At 45.9% G+C, this 26,121-nt stretch overlaps 1 protein-coding gene across 3 annotated transcripts in view; it reads right to left on the reverse strand.

Moving 5' to 3' along the window:
* Nucleotides 1–25,804, reverse strand: part of GNAO1 (G protein subunit alpha o1) — a 310,405-nt gene extending 284,601 nt beyond the window's left edge. For all 3 annotated transcript variants that reach the window (XM_044987312.1, XM_044987311.1, XM_044987310.1), the window contains exons 1-2: nt 25,286–25,804; nt 25,010–25,052 (exon numbers count right to left, since the gene is read on the reverse strand). In XM_044987312.1, coding sequence (XP_044843247.1) covers nt 25,010–25,052; nt 25,286–25,403 — 161 coding nt within the window. In that variant the 5' untranslated portion in view covers nt 25,404–25,804. The remainder of the gene's footprint in view (nt 1–25,009; nt 25,053–25,285) is intronic.
* Nucleotides 25,805–26,121: the final 317 nt, after the last annotated feature.

The following is a 26,121-nucleotide window of genomic DNA, read 5'->3' on the forward strand; positions in this document are numbered from 1 at the left end:
GCGCTCTACACCCCTTTCCTATCATTCTGGGGATTCAACAAGGCTTTGCAAACTCTCCATTGCATTTCTGAGCACAGCTCTCCTCTCCTTCATCACAGATCTTCAGCATAGTAAAGATAAAGTTCTCATTGACTTCCCTGGGGTCAGGATTTCACCCCTGGACCTTATCACAGGAAACTGGTCAGGAAAGATGCTGTTAGGGGCTTTACCACCTTGTATTTCCAGTCCAGGCTCAAATGTTGTTTAGGGTTGTGTGCACTGGATAATAATTAGGAGGAAATTAGATGAAATTAAACAGAGGAAAATTTTGGCTGAATTTCAGGAAAAATTCTCCAGTGGTGAGAACTATTAGATCGGAGTGGCCAACCTGAACCTGAGAAGGAGCCAGAATTTACCAATGTACACTGCCAGAGAGCCACAGTAATATGTCCATCAGCTCACACACCCCCACACCCTGCTCCCAGCGCCTCCTGCCCACCGGCAGCCCCATCGATCAGCACCTCCCCCTTCCTCCCCATACCTCCCAATCAGCTGTTTCGTGGTATGCAGGAGGCTCGGGGGGGTGGGGTGGAGGAAAGATGAGTGAGGGCACGGCAGGCTCAGGGGAGGGGGTGGGAAGGGGTGGAGTGGGGGCAGAGCCAGGGGTTGAGCAGTGAGCACCCCCCGGCACATTGGAAATTTTGGTGCCTGTAGTTCCAGCCCCGGAGTTGGTGCCTATACAAGGAGCCGCATGTTAACTTCTGAAGAGCCACAGGTTGGCCACCCCTGTATTAGAAGTTCAAATCCTACAGCTGCAGCGATGAGTGTGGTATAGTGCTGAAAGCTTATTTCTGGGGTCATTTAAAACTAGACGGGATAAAGCATGAAGAATATACAACAGAGAACAATCCTGAATTAGCAGAGGGATGGACAAGATGCCTTTACTTGATCTCTTCCATCTCCAACTTCTGTGACTGTTTGTAATTCAGTATTAAACTGTTTGCCATTTTGTCAATGACGAGGGCAACTTCCATCCATTCATGGACTTGGAGGTCCGCGACACCCTCTACCTTTCAGCACAGAGGTGCTTCTCATTGGAAAGTCCACCTCTTCCGAACCAGGGACTTGATCCATTTCTGAGAGATTGTCATAGTAAAAGAGGCCAGTTTCTCAGTGTGATACAACCTGAGGGACTTGGGGGTATATTTTGGTACCAAGTGAAAGACGGCAATGTTGCCAGGCAATAATAAATCAGCATTACTTACCCGTTGGATACAAGATCTGATCTTAGGTGAGGTTTTTTACTGTGATGCTCATTAAAGGTCTGGTTTGGCCATCCTCATCTGGCAGCCCACCTCAGCGTTTATCCCCTTAGGCTAATCAAATGGAAGTGGTATTTCAAAGGCTAATCAAAGTGAAGTTTCCAGTCCTGTGGCTGGAAACATTTGACCTGTCCTGCAAGAAGAAAAGGCTTGTTTTTCAGGAACTCGTTATTCAATAGAATTCACCCTAGGGCAGGGGATCTCAAGCTGGGGGGGGTCAGGACCCCTCTGGGGGTCATGAGGTTATTACATGGGGGGTCGGGAGCTGTCAGCCTCCACCCCCAAACCCCGCTTTGCCTCCAGCATTTATAATGGTGTTAACTATATTTTAAAGTGTTTTAATGTATAAGGGGTGTCGCAGTCAGAGGCTTGCTGTGTGAAAGGGGTCACCAGTACAAAAGTTTGAGAACCACTGCCCTAGGGCAAGGAATCTTAGGCTCAATAGGTGGACTTTTAGGACTATTATTCGCCAGTATTTTTAGAGTGTTTTTTTAAAGGTGCTGAGCATTGGCCTAACTGTGGTCCCACTGAAAGCATATTTATACTTATACTGATTTATCAGCCTGACTCTACATGCACAAAAAGTGGACAGTATCCTTAACAAAGATCCAGCTAAACTATATATATATATATATACAGTCTTCTGATACGTCAATAGCAGTAGTTCAAGCTTTGCAGCAGTTCATTGTTTCTCCCACTGTTGCAATTTCCAGTAAACAAGTGCTGTGTCCACTGAAAATTTAGGGCTTGATTTTGATCCCAGTTAACACCTTTTACACTAGAATAACTCTACTGACTTCAGTAGAGCTACTCCCAATTTACACCAGTGTAAGTGAATAGACAAACATTTGGGTCGTCCTTATCCATTTTGTTCATTCAGTGTGTCTATCTGGAAGCATTTCCTGCATTAACTATTCACCCATGATTTGCATGAATAAAGATGGTCTAACTTCCACCAAGTGTCCACAGCTCACCGGCATTTATCAGGTGTGGTTTTAATCATTCCTGTTTCTTCTCTGAACCCTCTCCAATTTTATCAACATCCTTCCTGAACTGTGGAAACCGGAACTGGACACAGTATTCCAGCTCTTTCACCCTTTGGCTGGCTGGTTTTCCATTTCTCCTGCCAGTCTCTATCCTCAGTAAATGCTTTTATCACTCTGATTTGCTTGCTTTTAACAAAGCTCACATAAAGGCTTCAACATCAAGACAGCAGTACACTTCAGCGCCACACCTTCATGTCAAATGTGCCTCTCTGTTAGCTGTAGCAGTGCTCTGGATGGGCATTTAGGAAAACATTATAAAGTCTTTGCAAACTTTTTATTATCGGAAAGCTGAATTCTCTTATACTTCCTCCTTTGATTCCTATTTCAGACATGAAAGGGTCTTTCTCAAGCTCTTGTGTTATGCTTTTCAAGGTCTCCTCCACTACTCTAGTGTTTTCCCCTCTTTGGCTGGCAATGCCCAAACCTCTCTGCCATGCTCTTTACTTCCATCCTCTCTGCTTAGGAGTGACATTAACAGTCAATTAAATGAATACAACACGCCTGATTCTCCTCTTCCTTGGGTGCAAATCAAAAGTCACTCTATCAAAATCGATGGAGTTACACTGGTGTGACACCGACGTGAGAGGAGACTCGTGTCTGATATGAAGCAGTGGATGCTGGCTTTATTGCAGCCTACTGCTCTCCTGCCAATACATCCTCATACTGTCTCCCATTTAGACCAAGGTTTCCTGCAATGCCCCACACATTGTCACCCAGGTCTGTCCCGTGGAAGGGTTGCAGCTTGTCACGTCCGCTCTTTATGGAAGCTTTCCCAATTTCCAGATATACTTGCTGGCTCTTCTGTAGTGTTCTTTTCGTTTACTGTATAACGAAGAACAAGAAGGATGCCTGCCTTTAAAATAACTGTGTCCTTGTATGACATTCTGGGGTGCAATCCAGACCGGTGAGGGGCTGCGTCACTTGCCTTGCTTTGATCCCAAGTATCAGGCAGGTTAAGTGAGTGCATGTAGAGTCAGTTCTTTGCTGCTGTAACTCCCAGCCTGGGCCACTCACAAACAGGCAAACAGCATGGTGGTCACACGCTGAGCGTCTGTGTATAGCTGCAGCCTGCCAACCCATTCCAGTCAGACTCTGGCTTCCACCAGCCTGGGTCACCACTCACAGGGTGACCCCAGCACACTCCCAATTTTTCCCCCAAAATGTGTATTCTGCACGGTCCAGCCCTCTCCTGGACAGTTCAGATATTTTACGTCCACTGCCCCTCTAAGGGGATCAATATCCAATAGTTTGCTACTTTAAATGGAGTTACCCACACAATTCAGTTTAAACTAAGCATTGGATTAGTTTTGATTAAAGAATAAAACAAGTGCATTTAACTACAAAGAGAGAGGTTAAGTGAATACAAGTATCAGGCATTAAAGTCAGAAACGGCAACAGGAGAACTAAAGATTAAATGCTTCCTAGTATTAAAACTTAAACTCGACTTGGATCAAGGTGAAATCCCTTCCCACATGTTCCCAGTAATCCCACTGACCAAATTCTCTGGCCCAGATCTGCTCCCAAACACCAAAGGCTGGTTTCTTTTGTTGTCTTGGGTGAAAGAGAAAGAGATGGATAGGAAGAGATACCTTGGGGTGTTTTTGCCCCTCAGTTTATAGTCCAGCCCTCCTTTTGAAATGCAATTTCATGTGGGTTACCCCTAGATAAAGTTCATTCCTGTTGTGAGGTTGGAGTCATGGAGGCTCATGGCGAAAGAGGTTTCATGCTGCTGTGGGCTAAGATACAGATCTGTTTGTTCCTACCCCGCTTCCTTACCAAAGAGTGGCCACTGATGACACCCGGCTAAAGGCGTCAGCTTATCCTTTGAGCAACTGTTTGCCCAGACTTGTCTGGTAAACAATTTCAGACCTAATTTCAGCATATATTTATGCCTTTACATATACTGTTGCTACACGCATTTCATCATGATATTATTGACCAGTGAGTTATTAGTTTTCAATGACACCTCACCAGGCAAAGATTATTACAGTAGTGTGTAGGGGGTGATTACAGGAGCGCATTCCATCATGCATAATATTGGCATAACAGTAGCCACTGCAGTCAACGGACAATGATCCTGCCAAGTAGTAGCAGTATTAACGGTTTGAAATCCTCTGTCAGGTGACCTCTGTCAGCCTCTTACCAGTGCTCCTGAGTGTCATACTGGAAACTAGCAGCTTCAAGGCAGCCATGCCAGTGTCCCCTCACCTCAGTGTCCCTTTTGAGTCCCCAGGAACTTCATGGACGTATGTAGTCAAAGCCAACATAATTTATTAACCAAACGTAGCACAAAAGTCCCAAAACATAGTCCATTTCACCTCAGTGCAAGCCGTCCTTAAAATCACATATCCTCTTGGCTGCTTACATAATACATACCACTTTTTGGTGTCCTGCACCTCGCCCAGACTCTGTCAGTCCCCCTCTGTCCCTCTACCAGGACAGCTCCTCCCAGCCCTCTGGTCCTTCTGGACTCCTTGGGCATACCACAAAGCCCAAGGTGTCCCCTCAGGCACTTCTCAATCCACTCATTTGGAGTATGGGATGCCTGAGGCCACCGTGAGCCGTCCTCCCCCGGTAGACTCGGAGCGGGAGCCTCTCATGGTTCCTCTGGGGCCCAGTTCTCCTGCAAGGAGACACCAGCAGGAAAGCCCCTCCGCTGCACCCCCTTTTTTCCAGTCTTCTCTGTCCCTTGGCTCTGGGTCAGAGCCATCAGGCATCTCCCTTTACTGCTGCTGCTCCTCCTGCCTTCAGCCCTCTGGCTCAGGGATGCCCATCAGCAAACCCCTTGCTGCTCCCTCTCTCAGGAGCCACCTAAGGGCTTGACGACACTGAAAACGCTACAGCGGCCTACGTATGCTGAAGGGAGAGGTTCTCCCATTGGCATAGGCAATCCACCCCCTGCCCCGAGAGGCAGTAGCGAGGTCAATGGAAGAATTTGTCCTTCAACTTAGCGCTGTTTACATGGGGACTTAGGTCAGCTTAACAATGCCGCTCAGGAGTGTGGATTTTTTCCAACATAGACAAACCAACCTAATTCTCTAGTGTAGACCAGGCCTACCTCAGTCTGCTCTGACCCCAGTTGACGGTGGGCAGGATTGAACCTGGGACCTCTAGAGCTTAGTGCATGAGCCTCTACCACAGGAGCTGAAAGCCCCCTAGCTGTTAGCTAAGGCTGTAGAGCAGACTCATTTAACTCTCTCTAAGTCAGGGGTGGGCAAACTTTTTGGCCCGAGGGCCACATCGAGGTTACAAAACTGTATGGGGGGCCGGCTAGGGAAGTCTGTGCCTCCCCAAACAGCCTGCCCCTCACCCCCCATCCGTAGTGATTTCTACAGTTATAGCCTCAAAATTTCAAACATCGTAGATGCCAGAAGTTAGGTACCTACATCTCGAGTTACTTAAGTAAGTGGCCTGACTTTCCTAAGTGCATCTACAATGTCCATCAAAGGCCAATTTGAAAGTTTTGGCTACAATTTGTATAGTAAAGACTTTAAAGCACTTGGGAGCCAATTGGATAAAGCAGACTCAATAAATGATAAAGTTTGTGTGCAGAGCGGAGGGAAATTGGGAGACAGAGATGCCTCTGAAGCCCAGGCCATCTACTGCCTGTGATGGGATGGACGCGATCACTCTAGCGTAAAGTGAAATTCAGCTGTGCATTAAAAATGTAAATGTCATCGAAATAGCCTAGCCAAAATGGATTTGACCTCCACTAGCAGAAGAGCTGGTCTAATTAAAAGAAATAACAACAACGACAAATACTTCCAAGGCACTTTCTTCTCCAGTGCACTATGGGTCACAGCAAACTTGTTTACTCAACACTGGAATTTGTTGCCAGTGGAAGAATTTGCATTTCTTTTACAGCAGGTAAGATGAGGCACTGGGGCCCAGATTTTTAAAGGTATTTAGGTGCCTCAAGATACAGATAGGCATTTAGTGGGATCTTCAAAAGCACCTACATCCCCACTAGATGCTTTTCACAATCGGTAAGAATCTAGCACTGGGGAAAGTGCTAACTCCAGGGAAAAGAAATGGGCTACTTCAAAGTTATGAGTTTAGCTCCAACTTGGGTCCATAGCGGCCAAAAGTCATCACCGTGTAAAGACTGTTTGGTGGCCACCGTCACAATTGGCATCTATTCTGGCAGAGACACGAAAGGACTGAATGGACACGGAGACTCCAATCCTTAGCCAGAGCCTGCCCGGGTCAAGCTGAGATATACTAAGTGGGCTGATTTGGGGGAAGCCGCACGGTCTGTACCTCTCTTCCTTTCATTCTTCAGAAATACTAGTCTGGTACCTTTCACCCACTAAATGAATCTCATCTAAATAATCAGATGACTGGCACACTGTATCTACTCACAGCTTCCCTTAAATGTAACGTTAAAGGGCCCCGTTCTACCCCCTTCACTTCACAAGTAGTCCTGTGCTTTTCAGTGCATGGCTTTGTGCAGCAGGGCTATGTCTCCATTACTGCCTATGTCGGTAAAACTTGCGTTGCTCAGGGGTGTGAATATTCCACCCCCCATAGCGACGTACGTTACACCAACATAAGCACACGTGGGCACAACGCTGTCAGTGGGAGAGCTCCTGCTCATGTAGCTTATGCTGCTTGCAGAGGTGGGGGTTTTATGCCAACGGAAGAGCTCTCTCCTGTCGGCAAAGAGCGTCTTCACCGGACACGCTGCACCGGTGTAGCGCTGTACGTACAGACATAGCCCAAGATACTATTCCTTGTGAATAAGGCTGGTAGAATCTAGCCCAAAACAATTCCAGGTAATCTAGTTTCTTCATGTCATCTAAAAATATCTCCTTTAAAGGGAGTACTGTCAATGTAAAAACCTGATGGAAAATATTGTACCTGCTATTGTTATAAGTAACAACTAAAATGACTAACTTCCAAAGATTATAGTGTCAGGGCCTGATTCTCAGTTGTGCTAAGACTTTATACTAACAAACCTGGCAATGTAAATCTGTCTTTAAGTGGATTCACTTTAAGACACCTTTAATGGCTGGGGCACATGACTTGTTCTGATTTTAATTCACTAAGATCTATCTGAAACACACAGACTGGGTATTTGTATAAAGGCTGGCTGTGCAATATGAGACCAGCATGGGGCAATAATAATATAAGATTATATACAGATATGAACTTCACCAAAAATTAGGAGTAATTAGACTCACGGTTTTGGTTCAAGCCCATCCATGATGATGCACATATGGGTCAGTATTGTTTACAGGAACTGCACTGTTGTGTGGGGTTTGGCATTTGAATACCGAGTGAAAGGAACAAACGTGAGCCCTGATTTTGCGAGGAGTTACACAGGAACCTAACTTTCCACGCTATAAGTAGTTGTGCTGACTTCAACCAGACTAATTGTATGGCTTGGTTTTCAGAGGCGCTCGGCATCTGTTACTCTCGTTGAAACAAATGGCAGCTGCAGCGTCTCAGCCCCTCTGAAAATCAGTCCAATAGTACAGAAAGTTAAGCACTGCACAGGTCTTTGCAGTATCAGGGCCGTCATTTCTGGTGAACGTGGACGATTATCCGGGGAAGAGCGGAAGTAACAGAGTGCACTAGAGGGCATCAGGCTGGATCTGTGCTATGTGGATAACCTTCTTAAGGGTTGAGTTCAAACCTAGTTTTAACTGCCACGTGAACAAGCCCTTCCTTTAAGATAGTTTTAAGAGGCAGCTAAGGGGGCACACCTAAGACAAAGCCTTTCCAGGAACTAGCACCACATGAGAGAGGGTTCCATTGGGTATTGTGACCAGGTGGGGGAGGTGGCGTTGAGGGAAACGAGGACACAGAAACTGGGGACAGACAAGAACAGAGAAAGAGGCAGAGGCAACAAGCAAGAAACCCAAGCAGTAGCCGGTGAGCACAGTGTGACCTTGGGAAAAGCAAGGAAGAAACTTTGGGGTCTGTTGGCTAACGGGGTTTGGAGCTGTAACTGCTCCTTTTGGCCGTGGTTCCTCCTGTGTTCAGAGGAGCGGAACTTTGTGATACATCGTAAATAAAGAAGGCTGCAACAAAGAAAATTCCAAACTCCATCCATTTCTACTTTCACCTGGAAAATCCTCTGTGCCCCAAAATTTGACCAGCTGCTCAGGTCAAAAAGGATCAGACGTATGTGCTGCAGCTGCCACGTGTAACTGAGGAGACAGCCATCAGCAACGCTGCGTCTCTCAGCCAGTCTCTTGATTCATCATATTCCAAAATGTGAAATGCCCCAAAAGCCTTCAACTGGTCTGGACTTCCTCTCCCGTCCAGGTGGGCAGGTCTGGAGCACAACTATTTGGCAAAGAAGGGTTTAAATAGAATTTCGTCCTCGTTCTGCATCTGTGTTTGTCCACGTGAAAGAACCAGCAGAGCAAACAGAATCTGGCCACAGAACCCGTATGACTATTTGTGAAAAACTGAATCTTAGAGTCATATGAGGAAGGGTTCCTGCTCGCACACTTATCGAATCAGAAAAGAGTAAAATGTGGCATCATTTATTTGACCAATCACAGCCAAGTAACCCAGCACAAGGGCTGAATATTCATAATCATTTCACAGGTTAAAAAAAAATACTACAAATGCTCATTATAAAAATGTGATTTAATAATAAATTCAGAGAAATCAGAACCTGCATGGAGTTATTCCCCAAACAGAAGAAGATGCTACATTGCAGATTATTTACTCAGCTGTATGGGGGTGGGGGAGTTACTTGGATTGCCCTGCCTAGCATCTGTTGCTCACTGGCAAGAAAAAAAATGACAAGGAAGGGTGTTTATTAGAAAAGCAAACATGTTACAAGTCCTGGCAGAAAATTTTCCATTTGTAGTGGTTCTTCCACTTAATTTCTAAAAACATTTTAGGTTTGCCCTAAATTATTTTTTCCTCTCATCTTCATGTTCCTTTCCTTTGAATTAAGCTGTGGCCAAGCAGGTGTAACATTGTATGTAACATTAGCGAAGATGTAAAAAATCAGTTTCCCACAAGGGATGCAACCTCTAGAGCAGATTGGGCATGTTACTCAACAGTGACACTTCTGGCCACTGAAGTAAACACATCTCTGAAGTTGAACTGTCAGCCAGCAGGATGGTCGCCAAGATGGGTGGGTCTCAATGAAAAGGTGGCTCTCTGCTCTTTAAGGTGACAGTGATGTCATTAAATGTTGCAAGAGGAATGCAGACCCCTTGAGCTTAGATCTTGGCAGGAAAAAGTGCTCCCCAGTTCCCCCTTGGAGTTGCTTTATGAGGCTTTAGTGCACACAGGGAGGAGGGGTTTAAGAATTCAAGGCTCATCAGCTCCAACATCTAAAATTCCATTTAAATACATTTTGAATGGAAACATTTAGAAGAATCCGGCTGCCTGGGCATGCAGCAGCCACCTTGAAATTAACAAGTTGCTACAAGCACTTTGCTTTTTGCTGAGCTGTAAATCAGGAGAATATCAATTTATCTGTAGTTAAATTGAGGAAAACAAGGGCATGCTACTAGAAGCCTTCTGCTTTATTAAGTAAATGTTTTCTCGTTCAAGTGGAAAAATTTGTCAAGTCTGGCCAAGTAATCAATCACAAAAGCTATTTAATGAAAAGCATGATGACATTGTGGAATATATGTATGTAACTTTCTTTTCTTTTTCTGGCTTTTTGCACTTATACAACTCATGTACGCTAAAGGCTCTACAATGTCTTTGATGAGCATATCTGTATTAATATTCATGTCTATTAATATCCATTATCATTAATAGGCTTTACAGGCACACAAGATAAGAAGTGACCCCCAAAATATGGAGAGGAGTATATCGTTGAGAGTTACTCCTATCAAGGTAAGAAAATGTTAATTGCCTTAGTGGCAAAAGGCCAGATTAACTTTTACACCATTTTACACCACTCTGACAGTGTTATGGGAGTAAATTACATTTAGACCCGCCTTCAAGGTGCCTAGAAGAATGTAAAGAATTCGTAATTTAAATGAAAATCTGGCCCAATATCTTTTGCATGAAATACTCAGTCCTGCATCATTGAAGCCAATGGGAGTCTAGTTGTTGATTTCAATGGGAGAAGGATCAAGGTCTTAGGGCCAGCTCATGCCCTCACTTGTAAAGTCAAGGAATGGCCAAAGCTAAGCAGAAAACTCCATGGTGATAAGTAACAGTCAACATGGACTTGTCCAGACCAAATCTTGTCAGACCACCTTAATATCCTTCTTTGCCAGGCTAACAACCCTTGTGGATGGGGGGAAGCAGTAGATGTGATATACCTCAACTTCAGTAAGGCTTTTGATACAGTCTCACATGACCTGCTCATAAGCAAACTAGCGAAATACAGCCTAGAGACAAACCTACTATAAGGTAGATGCACAACTGCACAGTTGGAAAACTGTACTCAGAGAGTAGTTATCAATGATTCACAGTCAAGCTGGAAGGGCATATCAAGTGGGGTCGTTCAGGGATCTGTCCTGGGTTCGGTTCTATTCAATAGCTTCATAAATGATTTGGATTATGGCATAGAGAGTACACTTATAAAGTTTGTGTACAATCCCAAGATGGGAGGGGTTGCAAGCGCTTTTGGAGGACAGGATTAAAATTCAAAATGATCTAGACAAACTGGAGAAATGGTCTGACTTAAATAGGATGAAATTCAATAAACAAATGCACAGTACTACACATAGGAAGGAATAATCAGTTGCACAAATACAAAATGGGAAATGACTGCCTAGGAAGGAGTACTGCAGAAAATTATTGGGGTGTGTGTGTGTGTTATAGTGGATCACAAACTATATATGAGTCAAAAATGTTGCAAAAAAAGCAAACATCATTCTGGGATATATTAGTAGGCGCGCTGTAAGCACGGCATGAGTAATAATTCTTCCACTTTGCTAAACACTGATAAGGCTTCAACTGGAGAACTGTGTCCAGTTCTGGGCATCACACTTCAGGAAAGATGTGGACAAACTGGAGAAAGCCCAAAGGAGAACAAAAATGATTAAAGGTCTAAAAGACACGACCTACGGGGAAAGATTGAAAACACTGGGTTTGTTTAGTTTCGGGAAGACTGAAGGGGAAAACGATAACAATCTTCAAGTATGTAAAAGGTTGTTATGAAGCAGAGGGTGGTAAATTTTTCTTATCCGCTGAGGACAGGCCAAGAAGTAATGAGCTTAAATTGCAGCAAGGGAAAATTAGATTAGACATTTGGAAAAACTGCCTAACTGTACGGATACGTGATCTCTGGAACACATTAGCTAGGGAGGTTGGGGAATCTCCGTCATTGGAAGTTTTTAAGAACAGGTTGGGCAAACACCTGTCAGGGATGGTCTAGGTTTACTTGGTCCTACCTCAGTGCAGGAGACTGGACTATATGCCTTTTGAGGTCCCTTCCAGCCCTACATTTCTATGCGTCTATGGTCTTGAAGCCACAGGATGGGATAAGCTACCTATGCTGAGTCTATGGAGTTTTTTAGATGATGGCCCTTCAGCAGGATGGTACTGAACACATTTTCTATTGAGGTTCTTATTTTGTGCCCATCACTGAATGCTGACAAGGTGGTTCTCACCTCCCTGAACAGGCTCCAAACCATCCTTTTTGTTATCAGCTAAATGTGCTGGCCCCATTGCACCACAGAGACATTTAATACCTATTGGCTGGTCCAGCTAGCTCATTAACAAAGGTTCCAGTCCTGCGGTTTTTACTCAGACTGAATTCCTTTTGAAGGCCGATGGGAGTTTTGCCTTAGTAAGGACTTAGAAAAAAATTCTCCCAGACACAAAGGAGCCAAAATACTGCGAACTACCCACTGGCTACAATAGCAGCCATAGCCTGACTGAAGGGACATCACACACTTTGCTTCTGGGCTGGAGGGAAGAGCTATTATCAACTCTGTTTGCCTCCTGCACCAAGCCCATTTACTCAGGGGACCAGAGTGTCAGACTGAGGAAGGATGCAGGATCAGGCCTTAAATAGCCCCACGACTTTTGCTTGTTTGTTTGTAACGTCAACATTGTATTCACATTAAAGCTCTGCTGAGGCGCTAAAAGTAAAAATTTTGGAGTAGATGGAGACTGAGTAATGCAAGTTCCAAAAGCAAATTTGTGCATTTCCTGGACCTCCCCATCCAGCTTCTGTTAATGTCCCACAAATGTAAAAAAAATACTATGATTGATCTCTTATTGAAAACAGACCCGATATCAAATATCTCCCCAATTCCCATGGCAGCGTTCTAAGTGGCTGTGAATATCCTTCAGTTCTTTCTCAATTAGCTCTAGCGCTCAAGAAACGAAACATTTCTACTGGTGCCCTAAGAAATATTTCTAAGAGAGTTTTTATTATATTACAGGCAATAACTGAGCCTCAGATTGGAGGGCCCTTTCGCTTAGTGCTAGATGTTTGTCAGTTTCACCGATCAATGCGAGATACTGGCATTCTGTGGCAGTATTTGGCACTTGCGTGTTTTGAGTTGAATACAGACTGCATCCTGTAATCTGGTCTGTAATCCTCTGCCCTCCTCTACCCATGCAGCTTGCATGAATGGTTTTCAAAAGACAATGTGCTTTCATTAAAAGTTTTGAGGGATTTTTCATGCTCTCATATCATTTCTTTGCATTATGGAAAAGTATAACACAAAACCATTAATCTTTTCTATAAACAAAATGAAGCCAAAAGAAATTTGAAGAAGAGGAAAATGGCACTAGGTCTAAAATGCCAACACTCTTTTCTTTTACTTGATTGCTGTACTTCCTCCTTACATTCACCATCTTCACACATAAAGGAATCGGTACGGTGCTCAACTGCATCCATTACTCTCTGTTACTTGTCAGATACTTCAGAAATGTCCTGGACAGATATTTGCTTTAAAACCACATTTCAGCGTAAGAATTCTACATTAAGGAGTGAAGGGAAGAGACGTGGCTGAACCCTAGGCAAGAAGAAAGTCCATTCAAAAGACCCTGGTTTTAACAGCATTGTGCTACGGGGCTCAACCCACAGCCATTTGAGGTCAATGGAAAGACTCCCAATTGACTTTGGATTGGCCTTAAATAAAAAAAAAAGAGCAAGAGAGAGATAAATAGATTAGTTACCAGTATTGCCAACCAAAACATTCAAAATCAGGAGTCAGTGCTCCCCAAAATCATGTGATTGGGTAAAAATCATGGGACTTTAAAAAACATTGGGATTCATTTTATTTTCCGTCTAGTTTTTGAGCCTTTAAGGTTACACTTGAGTCACAGTTTCAAGCTTTTCTCCACAACCACAAGGGCTAGAAACTTACTTAAAAAAACAAAAACAAACAAAACAAAAAAACCCTGTGATTCTCAAGTAATGACCCGACTCCAAGAGCTGGGGCTTTAAGGAAAACACCAAATCTTGGGAGGCTTGTGATTTTATCATGAAAATTGACAATGCTGTTAAATGTTCTGATGTGTTGACGTTTGGGTGCCTGTCTGAAGGTTTGTTTGAATCAGTTATTCTCATCGTTTTCAGTTCTTTGATAATAGTTAAGGCCAAATCCCACCCACCTTCCTCACACTGAAGTTCAATGAGTAAAACGCACAGGATTTGCCCTTAGATCACAAATGATCTGATCAGAATTAACCAAGTATTTTACTTCAGCAAACTTTTTGAGTTTGGGGTGGGGTTTTTCCATTTTTGATTTGTGTTTGTGTTTAACGTTCATTTTTCTACTACTGATTACTGGCCCAAGAATTGGATGCTTCTGTCCTTTTCCACTTGCAAAATTGTTGTCTTCACTTGTGTTCTGGATGGAGTTGAAATTAAGATTCTCCGCTTCAATTAACACTCTCTGTTTCACAATTTCAACAAGGCCTTATTTTGATAAAACATCCTTTGTTTGTGCACCATCTTTACTCCCTAAAGGTCCTTCAGGAGCTATGTAGCAAGATTTTAGCTGTCTTTTACTCAGGTCTCATTTTGGATCTCAATCCCTGAGTGCATTTCATAGAGCATGTCTACCCTAGAAAGGCTACAGTGGCACAATTGCAGCTGCAGGGCTGGAGCCCTGTAGTGTAGACATTTACTACAGTGACAGAAGGGGTTCTTCTGCCAGTGTAAACCCACCTCTCCAAGAGGCAGGTGCTAGGTCAGCGGAAGAATTTTTCCATTAAGTTAGCTGCGCCTGCACAGGTGGGATTTGGTGAACCTAACTCTGTTGCACAGGGCAGGAAGTGTTCACAGCCCAAGTGATGTAGCTATGTTTTAGGCGTAGCCCAGGCCTCAGTTAATTTTTACTTAGTCCTTACTCAGGCCAACTTCCGATACAAATAAGGGCGTGGTCCAGTAGTAATTATCATGAAAAATTCTACTATATATTTTTTTAATGTCAATGTCTTCAAATGAATGAAGCAGCTGTTTTCTTTACCAAGCCGTTTTGGAGTTGTGTGTTCTGTTTTGCTCTTGTTGATGTCTTTGGGGTCTCCCTTCCCTTCTGTTTTATGCACTGCTTTCTGAAACGCTGGCCTCCTTTATGTTCAGCCCCACAGAATTCAATGAGAGCGGAACTTTGCAAAGTCAGGCTATGCAGACAAATTCCCTGGGCTAAAAGTATCACTGAAAGGAAAAGTTTGAAAGATAGGATTTGTGGTTCCTGCCAAGGCCATGATATCTTCTCTCTGAAATCTGACATGGATGAACTGAAAACACAGCGCAAAGGGGGAGGGAGGGCTGATACGAGGAGGGTGAATTCTGCAGTATATGTGCCCATACAGCACACCTGATGGTCTGAGGGTCCAGTCTGACAAGGTAGTGAGCCTGCTTACCTCCAGTGGGAGCTGAGGGAGTTCAGCACCTTGCAGGACCAGCCTCTAAGGCTCTAGGACTCAATTCTCCTCCTTATATCAGTTTCACATGGGTGTAACTCCACTGGCTTCAACAGAGTTACTCCTGGTTCGCAGCACTGTACGTTAGAGAAGAATCAAGAGGAACCTGCTAATATTCTTTTAGGACTAGAGCGTAACTTTACAAACTGCCCTGAGTAAGGTAGTTCTGCCCCAGAAGTGGGCGAGTGAATTGATGGAGCGTCACAATTCACTGCCTCGTTCCCTCACCTTGCTCCAGGTGAGATGTAATCTGTAATTGTCCTGGGCTAGCAGCAAGTCATTTCTCCCTCTGTGCCAGCACAGCTCTGCTGGGTAGTGTATTGAGATGTGGAGTCAAAGCTCTGCTCCTGTCCCACCCATGCCCACCTCCACAGATGTAGGGAACAAGTAACAGCCTCACAGTGTCTATTTCTCTGACCCCCACCAGCAATCTGGAGCCAAGCCAAGCCACCTCCCTCACTCTCCTGCGTAAGCACCCTGGATGGGTAACAATCGTGGTCTGATTATCATCTCACACTGGTATAAAGCAGCATAACTGAGAGGACAGTCAGGCCCTAGAGTTTCTGTTCAGCTGTGTGTTCAAAGAGCAGGAAAACAGCTGAATCTTTTTAGCACATGTAATGATTCAGTCTAGGTTTTTCCCTTCCCTGACAACCTGCTGGTTAATCATGCCAAAAAAAAAATCACAAAATATTCTCTAGCTTTTCAGAACTCATCAAGGGAACGACTTGCAAAGGTCTAGTTAGTTTTCTGGAACATTTTCTACATGGCTAGATGTTTCATGTCAGCCTATGACTCACTGCAAAGGGTGCCACTCTAGATTTCAAAGAGAGAGAAAGCTGTGCAGTTCACAACTGCCTCTGCAAGATATAAGAGGGACGAGGTAGGTGAGGTGATATCTTTTATTGGACCAATTTCTGTTGGTGAGAGACAAGTTTTCGAGCTACACAGAGCTCTGCTGCAAGATGCAGGTTTTCGTATTTCGAGAGCCGTGAACAAGAAACAAATTAAAATCCATTAGCCAAAAAAAAAAAAGAAAGAAATCATTCTTCGGCTTATCTGACGTTATTTTTAAAAGTATTCTAATGTATCACCCGCACAGTCAACATATCTGTAAGTGTGAAGAAATGAAAACAAAAAACAGGGTCCAATGCTGCAAAATTTACTACCAAGTGCAATGTTTCCTACTAAGAGTAGTCCCACAAAGTTACTACTGGTGGTACTGTGCACAAATGTTTGCTGGATCAGGTCTAAAGCTACAAAGCAAACTAAGGCAAGGCAGAGTGGAACACGAAGGCAGTCCCTAGTTCCAGTATAGCAAGTGGAGCAGCACCCTGAGACTCTTCAGAACAAAGGTGGCAATACTTTTCCCTGTAGCTTATTCAAATTCACTTCAAAACCCACCCAGGATTAGATCATTACAGCCCTTACTTGACTATACAGAAGAGTCAGAAGCAGCAAGGCCCTTTCGAATACGCCTGCCCAGTTTGTCACTCTGGCTGCAGTGGAGAGAGAAAAGGCGAAGTGTCTGCTGGCAAATGCGCAGGGCGTGGGAGCACCCCTGGCTCCACCCTCATCAGTCATTGACCAGAGTCCCAGGCTGGATGCTCAAGAGCAAGTCAGCAGCTCCATGACCAAGCGGGAAGTAACTTAATTGCTCCCCAGGGCAAGTAGGGGTAAGGGGAGGAGGTGGAATAACGACTCCCTACATCACAAATTGTTCCTGGTGTATTCCTAGGGAGATGCAGCTATATTCCAGCACGTGCACAGGGCAGATTGAAAATTTACAGTCGAGCCAGCTCTCTGGTTGCACATGCCACCCCTCTGAACCAATGTATTCAGGGAGAAAAGTTTGTGCTACACATTCAGGTACCGACGACTGTGTGAAACCACCACGCTTTGGGCCGTTTGTCTCTTGAAAGGAGCAAGGCATCGAGCAGCTGTCTGTTTGCATTGTTTGCTTCCAGTGTCACTCGTCATGATATTCCTGAGGCTGACTGGAAACACAGTGGGTGGGGACTGCTTATCGCGTTCAAGAACTTTTACAGTAACTCCCCACTTAACGTCCTCTTGCGTAACGTTGTTTCGATCGTACGTCCCTGCTCAATTACAGAACATGCTCCATTTAAAGTTGTGTAATGCTTCGCTATAACGTTGCTTGGCTGCCTACTTTGTCCACAGCTGGCAGCTCCCGCATCAGCTCTCCTACACCCCCCCTTCTCCCACAGTGCCTCCCAACGGCCAGCAGACCCTGCCGATCAGTGCCTTCCCCCTCCTCCCCGGCCCCCTGCCCGCGGCAATCAGCTGGCGTGCGGTGTTCTGGATGGAGTGGGGAGGAACGAGGACTCAGAGCGCAGGCTCCCCGTCCCTCCCGAATGCCGCAAACAAGCTGATTCCTCCTCCCCCATCCCCCCTGAACATCGCAAGCCAGCTGATTGCTGTGGGCAGGAGGGAGGGGAAAGAGGGGGGAGGAGCGAGGACATGGAGTAAAGGGGGGGGGAGAAGAGGCGGGTTAAGGGTGGGGACTCGGGGGAAGGGGTGGCGTGGGCGGGCCGAGGGTTGAGCCCCCCGCCCCTGGGGCTTGCAGAGTAGGGGAAGCTGCCGCTGCTGCTGCGCAACCTGCTTCTCCCAGCCTACAGCACCTTCCAGCCTCCTTGCCTGCGTCATTTCCAGTGCCAGTGGGCTGTGCCTGTGTGGGGTAAGGCAGGGGCACCTCCCAACTATTGTACTTATGGCCAAAAAAAAAAATTCCCCTGGAACCTGACCCTCCCACCCCCATTTACATTCACTCTTATGGGGAAATTGGATTCGCTTAACATTGTTTCAGAGATTCATAGACTTTAAGGTCAGAAGGGAGCATTATGATCATCTAGTCTGACCTCCTGCACAATGCAGGCCACAGAATCTCACCCACCCACTCCTGGAACAAACCCCTAACCTATGTCTGAGTTATTGAAGTCCTCAAATCGTGGTTTGAAGACCTCAAGCTGCAGAGAATCCTCCAGCAAGTGACCCATGCCCCATGCTGCAGAGGAAGGCGAAAAACCTCCAGGGCCTCTGCCAATCTGCCCTGGAGGAAAATTCCTTCCCGACCCCAAATATGGCGATCAGTTAAACCCTGAGCATGTGGGCAAGACTCACCAGCCAGCACCCAGGAAAGAATCCTCTGTAGTAACTCAGATCCCACCCCATCTAACATCCCATCACAGACCACTGGACATACTTACCTGCTGATAATCAAAGATCAATTGCCAATTAATTGACAAAATTAGGCTATCCCATCATACCATCCCCTCCATAAACTTATCAAGCTTAGTCTTGAAGCCAGATATGTCTTTTGCCCCCATTACTCCCCTTGGAAGGTTGTTCCAGAACTGCACTCCTCTAATGGTTAGAAACCTTCATCTAATTTCAAGTCTAAATTTCCTAGTGTCCAGTTTATATCTATTTGTTCTTGTGTCCACATTGGTACTAAGTTTAAATAATTCTTCTCCCTCCCTAATATTTATCCCTCTGATATATTTATAAAGAGCAATCATATCCCCCTCAACCTTCTTTTGGTTAGGCCAAACAAGTCCAGCTCTTTGAGTCTCCTTTCATAAGACAGGTTTTCCATTCCTTGGATCATCCTAGTAGCCCGTCTCTGAACCTGGTCCAGTTTGAATTAATCAAAGTCGCATTTTTCAGGAACAGAACTACGTTAAGTGAGGAGTTACTGTATTAGATTATAAGTAATTCACTTACACAAAGAGCAAGGAGAGTTTATGACTATTTTTGGCGTTTGAGAAAACTTCGAACCATTATACCATATTATTCTGATGATTGGGAAGAGTATTTAACTAGATAATAAATGAGAATGATAAAACTACAGTATAATCATAATAATTTGTATTTATTCTATAGCACTTCCAAAATGCTTTACAAAAACTAACCAATTAAACCTCAGAAAACCTCTGTCAAGTAGGTAGTGGAATCCTCACTTAACAGTTGGGGAAACCGAGGCACAGTGTGACAGAATTGATAGCTGAGCCCAACACTGAGCCCATATCTTCTGACTCAGCCCTGTATATTAAACATTAGGCAATGCATTCCTAGTAACTTTGCGCAGATCTGCAAAAACCCAATAGCTATGCCAGCATGCTAATTATGGCTCACAACTGAACCAATGTTTAAGAGTGCACTGCATGTGTTCAACTGTGTCCTTGAGCAGTAGGAAAATGAGTGAATCTTTTTAAAATTTGCAATGATTCAGACTAGGGCTTTTTGCATGTCTTACAACCTGCTGGTTAGTCAAGCCAAAAAAACCACTACAGTAAATTCATACAAAATGTTCTCTACGTCTTCAGAACTCATCAAGAGTAGTACTTGCGTCTAGTTAGTTTGGTAGAACACTTTCAATAAGACTAGATGTTTCATGTCAGCATATGACAGCTGAATTCACTGCAAAGAGTTCCACACTAGATTTCAAAAGAGAGGAAGCATTGCAATTCACTATTACTGCTTCAAGATATCGGCTTTAATATTTAAAGTGAAGAGAATAAGAAACAAATGGAGATCCATTAGCAAAAAAACCATTATTTTGCAGCTTGTCTGACATGCCATTATGCTAATTATGGCTCACAACTGAACAGCCATATTCAGCAAAGCACTTAAGCACATGTTTAAATGTTTTACTGAATAGGGATGTATTAAATACTTTCCTGAACTGGGGTCTCTTTGATGAATGTTCCAAGCCACACCCCATTATCTAAATATCCAATTATGCTAAAAAAAAGTCTAGATTTCACACTGCATTACAGATAGTACAGAAAGAAAAGTTGTATATTATAACTTATTACTACCTCTGCATTTATTTTCATATTTAAGACACACGATATTGTCACATTTATTTGAAGCCTAAATACAAATGGGTGATTCCTTCTCTTGTAAAAGAATTCCTCACTGCATGCTTTATTTTTCATAACCAAACAGATCAGGCATATCCATTCAAAATACTCATTAGTTTATGTTGTAGCAAAGCAGAGTTAAACCCGGGCCTGATTCTGAAAAGAGGGTGCCCTATGCTCACACTAACCTGAATGGGGGTGAAGGCACCTTGACGGACTGGTCCCCTAATTACTATGGCCCTGATCATGCAGTTCATTGCATGGGTGCAGCAATCTGCCCATATACAACAATTTGAAGGATTGGATTCTGCAAGAATAATAAGAAAATGTAACGAGTCAGACTACTCTTGAAGAGCCAAATAATTGTTAACTCTACAAATACAGCTACGGGCCTGGGGGTTATAGTGCATTGAAGTTATCTGCATTGTTAGATTGCAATTATAATGATTTCCATGTCTGCATTGCAAATGTTTGAAATATACTCTCTCAAAAAACCTGTGCTCTAAATCCATCAATCACCAAAACATCCTTGTTCACTGAAAGAAAACCATCACACCAAAAGATACATCAAACTCTCTCCAAAGTCTCTATAATTAGGTTTTATAAAGGCATTCTAATCCTAATCCCAATTCTAAATACATCTCTTAAATTGCTGTAATTTCTATCTGCCACATTTTATAGCACTACTTATCATTTCAATGATTAACTAGTCTCAGTGTAATGCTCTCAAGCCTCTATTACCAGCATATGCTATCTATTCCTTTGTTTTAGCATTCATCATATTAAAAAATTCTAGGCATATTGTCAAACCATATACCTCGGTGTGAAAACTACCACAGAATCTTGTCTTTTGGGTGTAATTCACTAATTGGAAGCACCTAATAATATGTGTAGGGCCCTACCAAATTCATGGCTGTGAAAAATACATCATGGACCGTGAAATCTGGTCTCCCCTGTGAAATCTGGCTATGGTAGGGGGGTTGCTGTATTGACATCCTTACTTCTGTGCTGCTTTCATAGCTGGGTGGCTGGAGAGTGGCAGCTTCTGGCCAGGAACCCAGATCTGAAGGAAGCACCACCACCACTTGCAGCTCAGAACTAAGGGTGGCATATGTGGGGTTGTCACTTTGGGGGGGGGGGCAGGGCCAGTCTTTATGGGTGGGAGTTCACCCAGGATGCTGTGGTTGGAGGGTGCGTGCTGTGGTAACACCCTCTGCCTCCCTCCACACAGTCAGCCCAATGCTCCTTGAACTCCTGAGCGCTGGGCCTGGAGCTGGGGAGGGGCAGATCTGGGACGCCCCAGTTGGGGGCTTCTAGCACGTGCTTGGCTCCAGCTGCTAGTCCTATCCAGGCTGGGGAGGGATCGGAGTTCTTCCTCTGTACCGCATTCCCACAGACGGGTCAGATGCACCTCCAGGAGCCTCCCTGGCTGCAGGAAGCTCCGTGGCTGCTGGCTGGTAGCCCAGCTCTGAAGGCAGCACCGCGGTATGGTATTGCCACCCTTACTTCTGTGCTGCTGCTGCTGCTGGCAGTAGCGCTGCCTTCAGAGCTGGGCTCCTGGCCAGCAGCTGCCACTCTCTGGCCGCCCAGAACTGAAGACAGTGCCGCCACCAGCAGCAGCACCGAAGAATGGCAATTCTGCCACCCCCCTACAATAGCCTTGCAACCCCTCTGACTCAATTTTGGGTCAGGACCCCTACAATTACAACATTGTGAAATTTCAGATTTAAATATCCGAAACTATGAAATTTAAGAACAGGAGTACTTGTGGCACCTTAGAGACTAACAAATTTATCTGAGCATAAGCTTTCGTGGGCCCACTTCATTGGATGCATGCAGTGGAAAATACAGTAGGAAGATATATATATATACACAGAGAACATGAAACAATGGTGTTACCATACACACACTAACGAAATTTAAGATTTCTTTAAAATCCTGTGACCGTGAAATTTACCAAAATGGACCATGAATTTGGTAGGGCTCTAAATATGTGACATAAAAGTAATATCAGTCTCCCTCATCATAGTCTAACAAACATGCTGTTTAGCTCTAGTCTTTTAAGGATTCATTAGGTTCTCATCGGGCCTGTGTGATTAAAACAGGCGTTACTTTAGAATATTATATAATGCTGCTTGACCAGGTAAAATGCTAATTTACGTATTATTATTTAATTAACCTCCAAAATATAAATATCAGCAAGTTGTTCATTCTACAGTCATAATTCTCAATGCCAGAGATTTTGAATAGCTCTCTAAATATGCCTCCTGCCATATTCATAGCAACACTGCTATCTTCACCCTACCCAGGGTACAGAGTTTCCACAGTAAAAGACACCTCCCAGTTCTGACGGCTGACAACGTAAGCAGGTTCATAAAGACAGGTTTCTGTGAATTTTTAACTCAGGTATAGAACTGCAAGCATATCATATATTGCTTTGAGATCTACTGATGAAACGCACTGTATATCAACTAGGTATTATTATCATTATTACTTAATAAACTGAGAGCAGCTTCAGAGCAGTATATTATCTTTTTCCATCTTGCTTTCAAAATGCAAATACTGCCGCACAGAGCGACTGTACAGTAACTTTATATGCCTACATAGTCACCTAATGTACATTGCCACAAACTCGTCCTACTATTCATCTTCTCTAAGGGTGGTTTGGGTGTGTTTTGGTTGAAGGGAAGTGGTAGATCTGTGGATGTCAGCATGCACACACAAAGTCGCTCCTGTATAGGTCTACTGCGGACAATCTAACAGATCCCACTGACACATTTAACAATGTATTGGTATTTATTTGCAGTAGCCCCTTCCCACTCCAAATTTGCTAATAAACCAAAGGGCAAAACCGTGCGGACTGTTTGCAAAACCGCCTTTCCACGCAGCGAAAGCTGAGCGTGTGGTCTTTACTGAAACAAACGTATCCATATAAAAAAGCCATTTGAGACGCGGAGGGTTGCCCAAGCTTCTGGAGGCCGGGAGAGTTTTCTTCCTAGATCTCCTGCCCCAATACAATCCCTGGGAACTGGAAAATGTCACTACCCCTTCTCTCGGAGCGCCTGGGAGGCAGGGCCTGGTTTTTCTGGGTGTCAGTGCCCCCACCCCTCTCCTGCGTGGGGCACCTCGGCAGAGAGCGGGGTGGGGCTGGGAAGAGAAGGGCCCGATCCTGTTCCCGTTTGCAGTCAATGGCAAAACTCCCCCCGCCCCCGCCCGCCCCGGTTGCCTGCAGCGGGAGCCGGTGGATCGGGGCCCTTCGTTCCAAAAGGCATGGAACGCCGAGCGGCCCCGAACCCCTTCGGCCATTTCCGAGCCTGTTCGGCTTCTCCCGACCGCTTCCGAACGCCGCCGAGCCTTGCCGAGCGCCGCCGAGCTCCCCGAGCCAATCGACTTTTCCAGGCTCTGCTGGGCGCTGTCCACCACTTGAACCGCCTGAAATCTCACCGCTCGCCCCGCCGCGCGGGGACCGGCCCGGGGCGGCCGCTGCTCTGCAGGCAAAGCCCCCCCCTCCATGCTCAAACCCTTTCCGAGCTGCAAAGGGGGTCCCCGCCCCCCCCATGCAGGTGGGCCAGGAGCCGCTGGCAAATAACCGCCCACCACACCCTGCCTCCACACCCACTTCTGAGCAGCCCCCCGGGGAGCAGGGGACCGGCGGGGCCCTCCCAGCAGCAGCTCCTTTTGCAATGGTCCTTGTGCAAAGAAATAAATAATAACCCCCCCTCCCCATCCCGTGTCAAATATTACAGGGCAGGAGAGGGATTCCCAAGGCTGCGATCAGGGGCTGTGCAGTGATGGCGCCACCTCCAACGAGCTGCTCACGTCTGGTCCAGGGTAAAGCTGAGATTTATTTCTTTTTTTTTAAAGGACTTGTGAAAGGAGAAATCCCCTTTCGCTAGCCGGCCCCACCTCGCCTAGGGGAGGCTCTCACTCTCCAGCCACGGTGCCAACTGGGAAAAAGAACCATTTTTTGGCGTCTATTGCACAGCAACTGCCTCATTAGCAAAAGCGTGTGTGTGCGTGTGCAAAGGTGTCACAGCAGAACCCCTGGGCAAGTCCAGCACCACACGGCCACAGCGGTTCGTCACTTGCTCCCAGACAGCCTCGGGAGATTTAAAACACACCCGAGCTCAGGAGAAATGGTTGATGGAGGGGGAAGGAGGAATCATGTTCCGAAGTGGTCAGTGTTTTTTATAAAGGAGCCGGTTTCCTTGTGGCTTTATTATTATTTTCTGTTGTTGTTGTTTTTTTAAATCCCCCGTTAATTTTAATTGGTGAGCAGGAGCCAAATTCATCTCTCATTAATTAAGAGGAAAGGCTGAAATCTCGGGGAAAAGGGGCTTTGAGTGGCAGCAAGCCTTGCTTTAAATCCGCATTACAGGCAGATTTTGTAAAGAAATAAATAACTGCCAGCGGGTCAACCCAGCAGCCCATGTCAGGAGCTCAAACACCGAAGGGAGTGTGTACGTTGAGGGGAGGGAGATAAAACCCTGACATTAATCTTAATCGACAGTGGTATGTTTAATGGTGATGCCCTGGTTACAGCTGTGCCATTCACATCATCTGGGAAACCCCCCCTGTCCCCCCCTCACCTGACACACACCTTGGGAGAAAGAAAAGAGAAACCACACCACCTTCAATTCAGCACCAGCCCCATGAACAGCAGACACCTGATCGTCCATGGTGGGCAAAGGGCTGGATCCCCCTCCATCTTCTTTCCCAACCAGAAATCACGGCTACAGATGTGCCACGCCAGTGGGTCCACAAAGCCACAAAATAATAACAATAACGCTCCCATAAATATGGCGGTCGGAGGCATTCTTACAACTAAAGAATCGCCTTCTTGCCAACCTCCCTCCTCCTCCAAAAAAAAAAAAGCAACAGGGGAATGTCAATTTTTTTTGTTAAGGCAAATGATCAACGCTTTTTAGGGCACTCGCCCCAAAGGACTTACTTCATCTGCTTCACAATGGTGCTTTTCCCAGATTCTCCAGCCCCTGTGGGGACAGACACAGAAAGGAAAGAGCCGGTGAGTGTGAGCCTAGAAGGAGATCAGGGAGATGACATAGGAGGGAGAGCAGCTGGGTTAATGGATGGGTGGGAGGGGGGGGTTGATCTTGGCCAAAGCCAGAGTTTCCCAGGGCAGAATGTGCACAGCCGGGGAAGAAGCCTGACTTCAGCAGAGGGGCCGGGAGGCGGTGGGAGGGTCCGGGGGGGAGCCGCCGCTTACCTAGCAAGAGTAATTTCACGTCTTTGGCGGCGGTGATCCCATCCTCCTTGAGGTTCTTCTCGATCGCTTTGCTCCTCTCCAAGGCGGCTCTCTCCTCTGCGCTCAGTGTACATCCCATGATGGCCCCCCAGAAAAAAACACCTCTCGGCGGGCGCCTCCCCCCTTCTCAGACACTCCGAGGGAAAGGGGGAAAAAAATCACCCCCCCGGGGGAAAAAAAAATCTGGGCAACCAAATGCGTCCCCCCCTTTTTCCCTTTCTTGGCTGTCCTCCCCTCCTTTCCCTCTCCCGCTAGCAATCAGTGCATCCAAGGGGGCGCCGGGCTGCAGGCAGGCACTGGGGCTGGTGCAGAAAAGGCTGAGCTCTTCCCGATGGAGGAGGAAGAGGGCTCGGTGGGGGGGAGGGGAAAGGGTGGGTCCTGCTCTGGCGGGAGGGTTTTTGTTGGAAGGCAGGCGGGGAGGGGGGGGGTCTCTAATGGGCGGCGGCGGCGGCGCTGGCTGCGAGCGATCGCATCGTTCGGCGGCTCCTGGCGGAGAGAGCAGCAGAAGGGGAGAGAGCGCGCGCGCGCGGGCGCGAGGGAGGGAGAGTGCGCCAGGGGTCCGCACTCACGGGCTCGCCTGCCTCGGTGACGTCCGCAGCGCCCGCCCGCGCATGCGCCCGGCGAGGCGCTGCTGCTGCTGCTGCTGCTGCTGCTAGTGTAGCCGTGCGTCTGCATGGGGGGCTCGCGCGCCTGCTCCATTCCCACAGGTGCAGCCGGCCCCAGCGGCGCGCGAGGCCAGGGTGATGGGCTGCGGTTCTTAAAGGGGCCTCGCCCTAGTGGCCCCTTAGGAGAGGGCC

The sequence above is a fragment of the Mauremys mutica genome, chromosome 14 (assembly GCF_020497125.1).
Source record: "Mauremys mutica isolate MM-2020 ecotype Southern chromosome 14, ASM2049712v1, whole genome shotgun sequence".
In the NCBI taxonomy this organism is placed as follows: Eukaryota; Metazoa; Chordata; order Testudines; family Geoemydidae; genus Mauremys; species Mauremys mutica.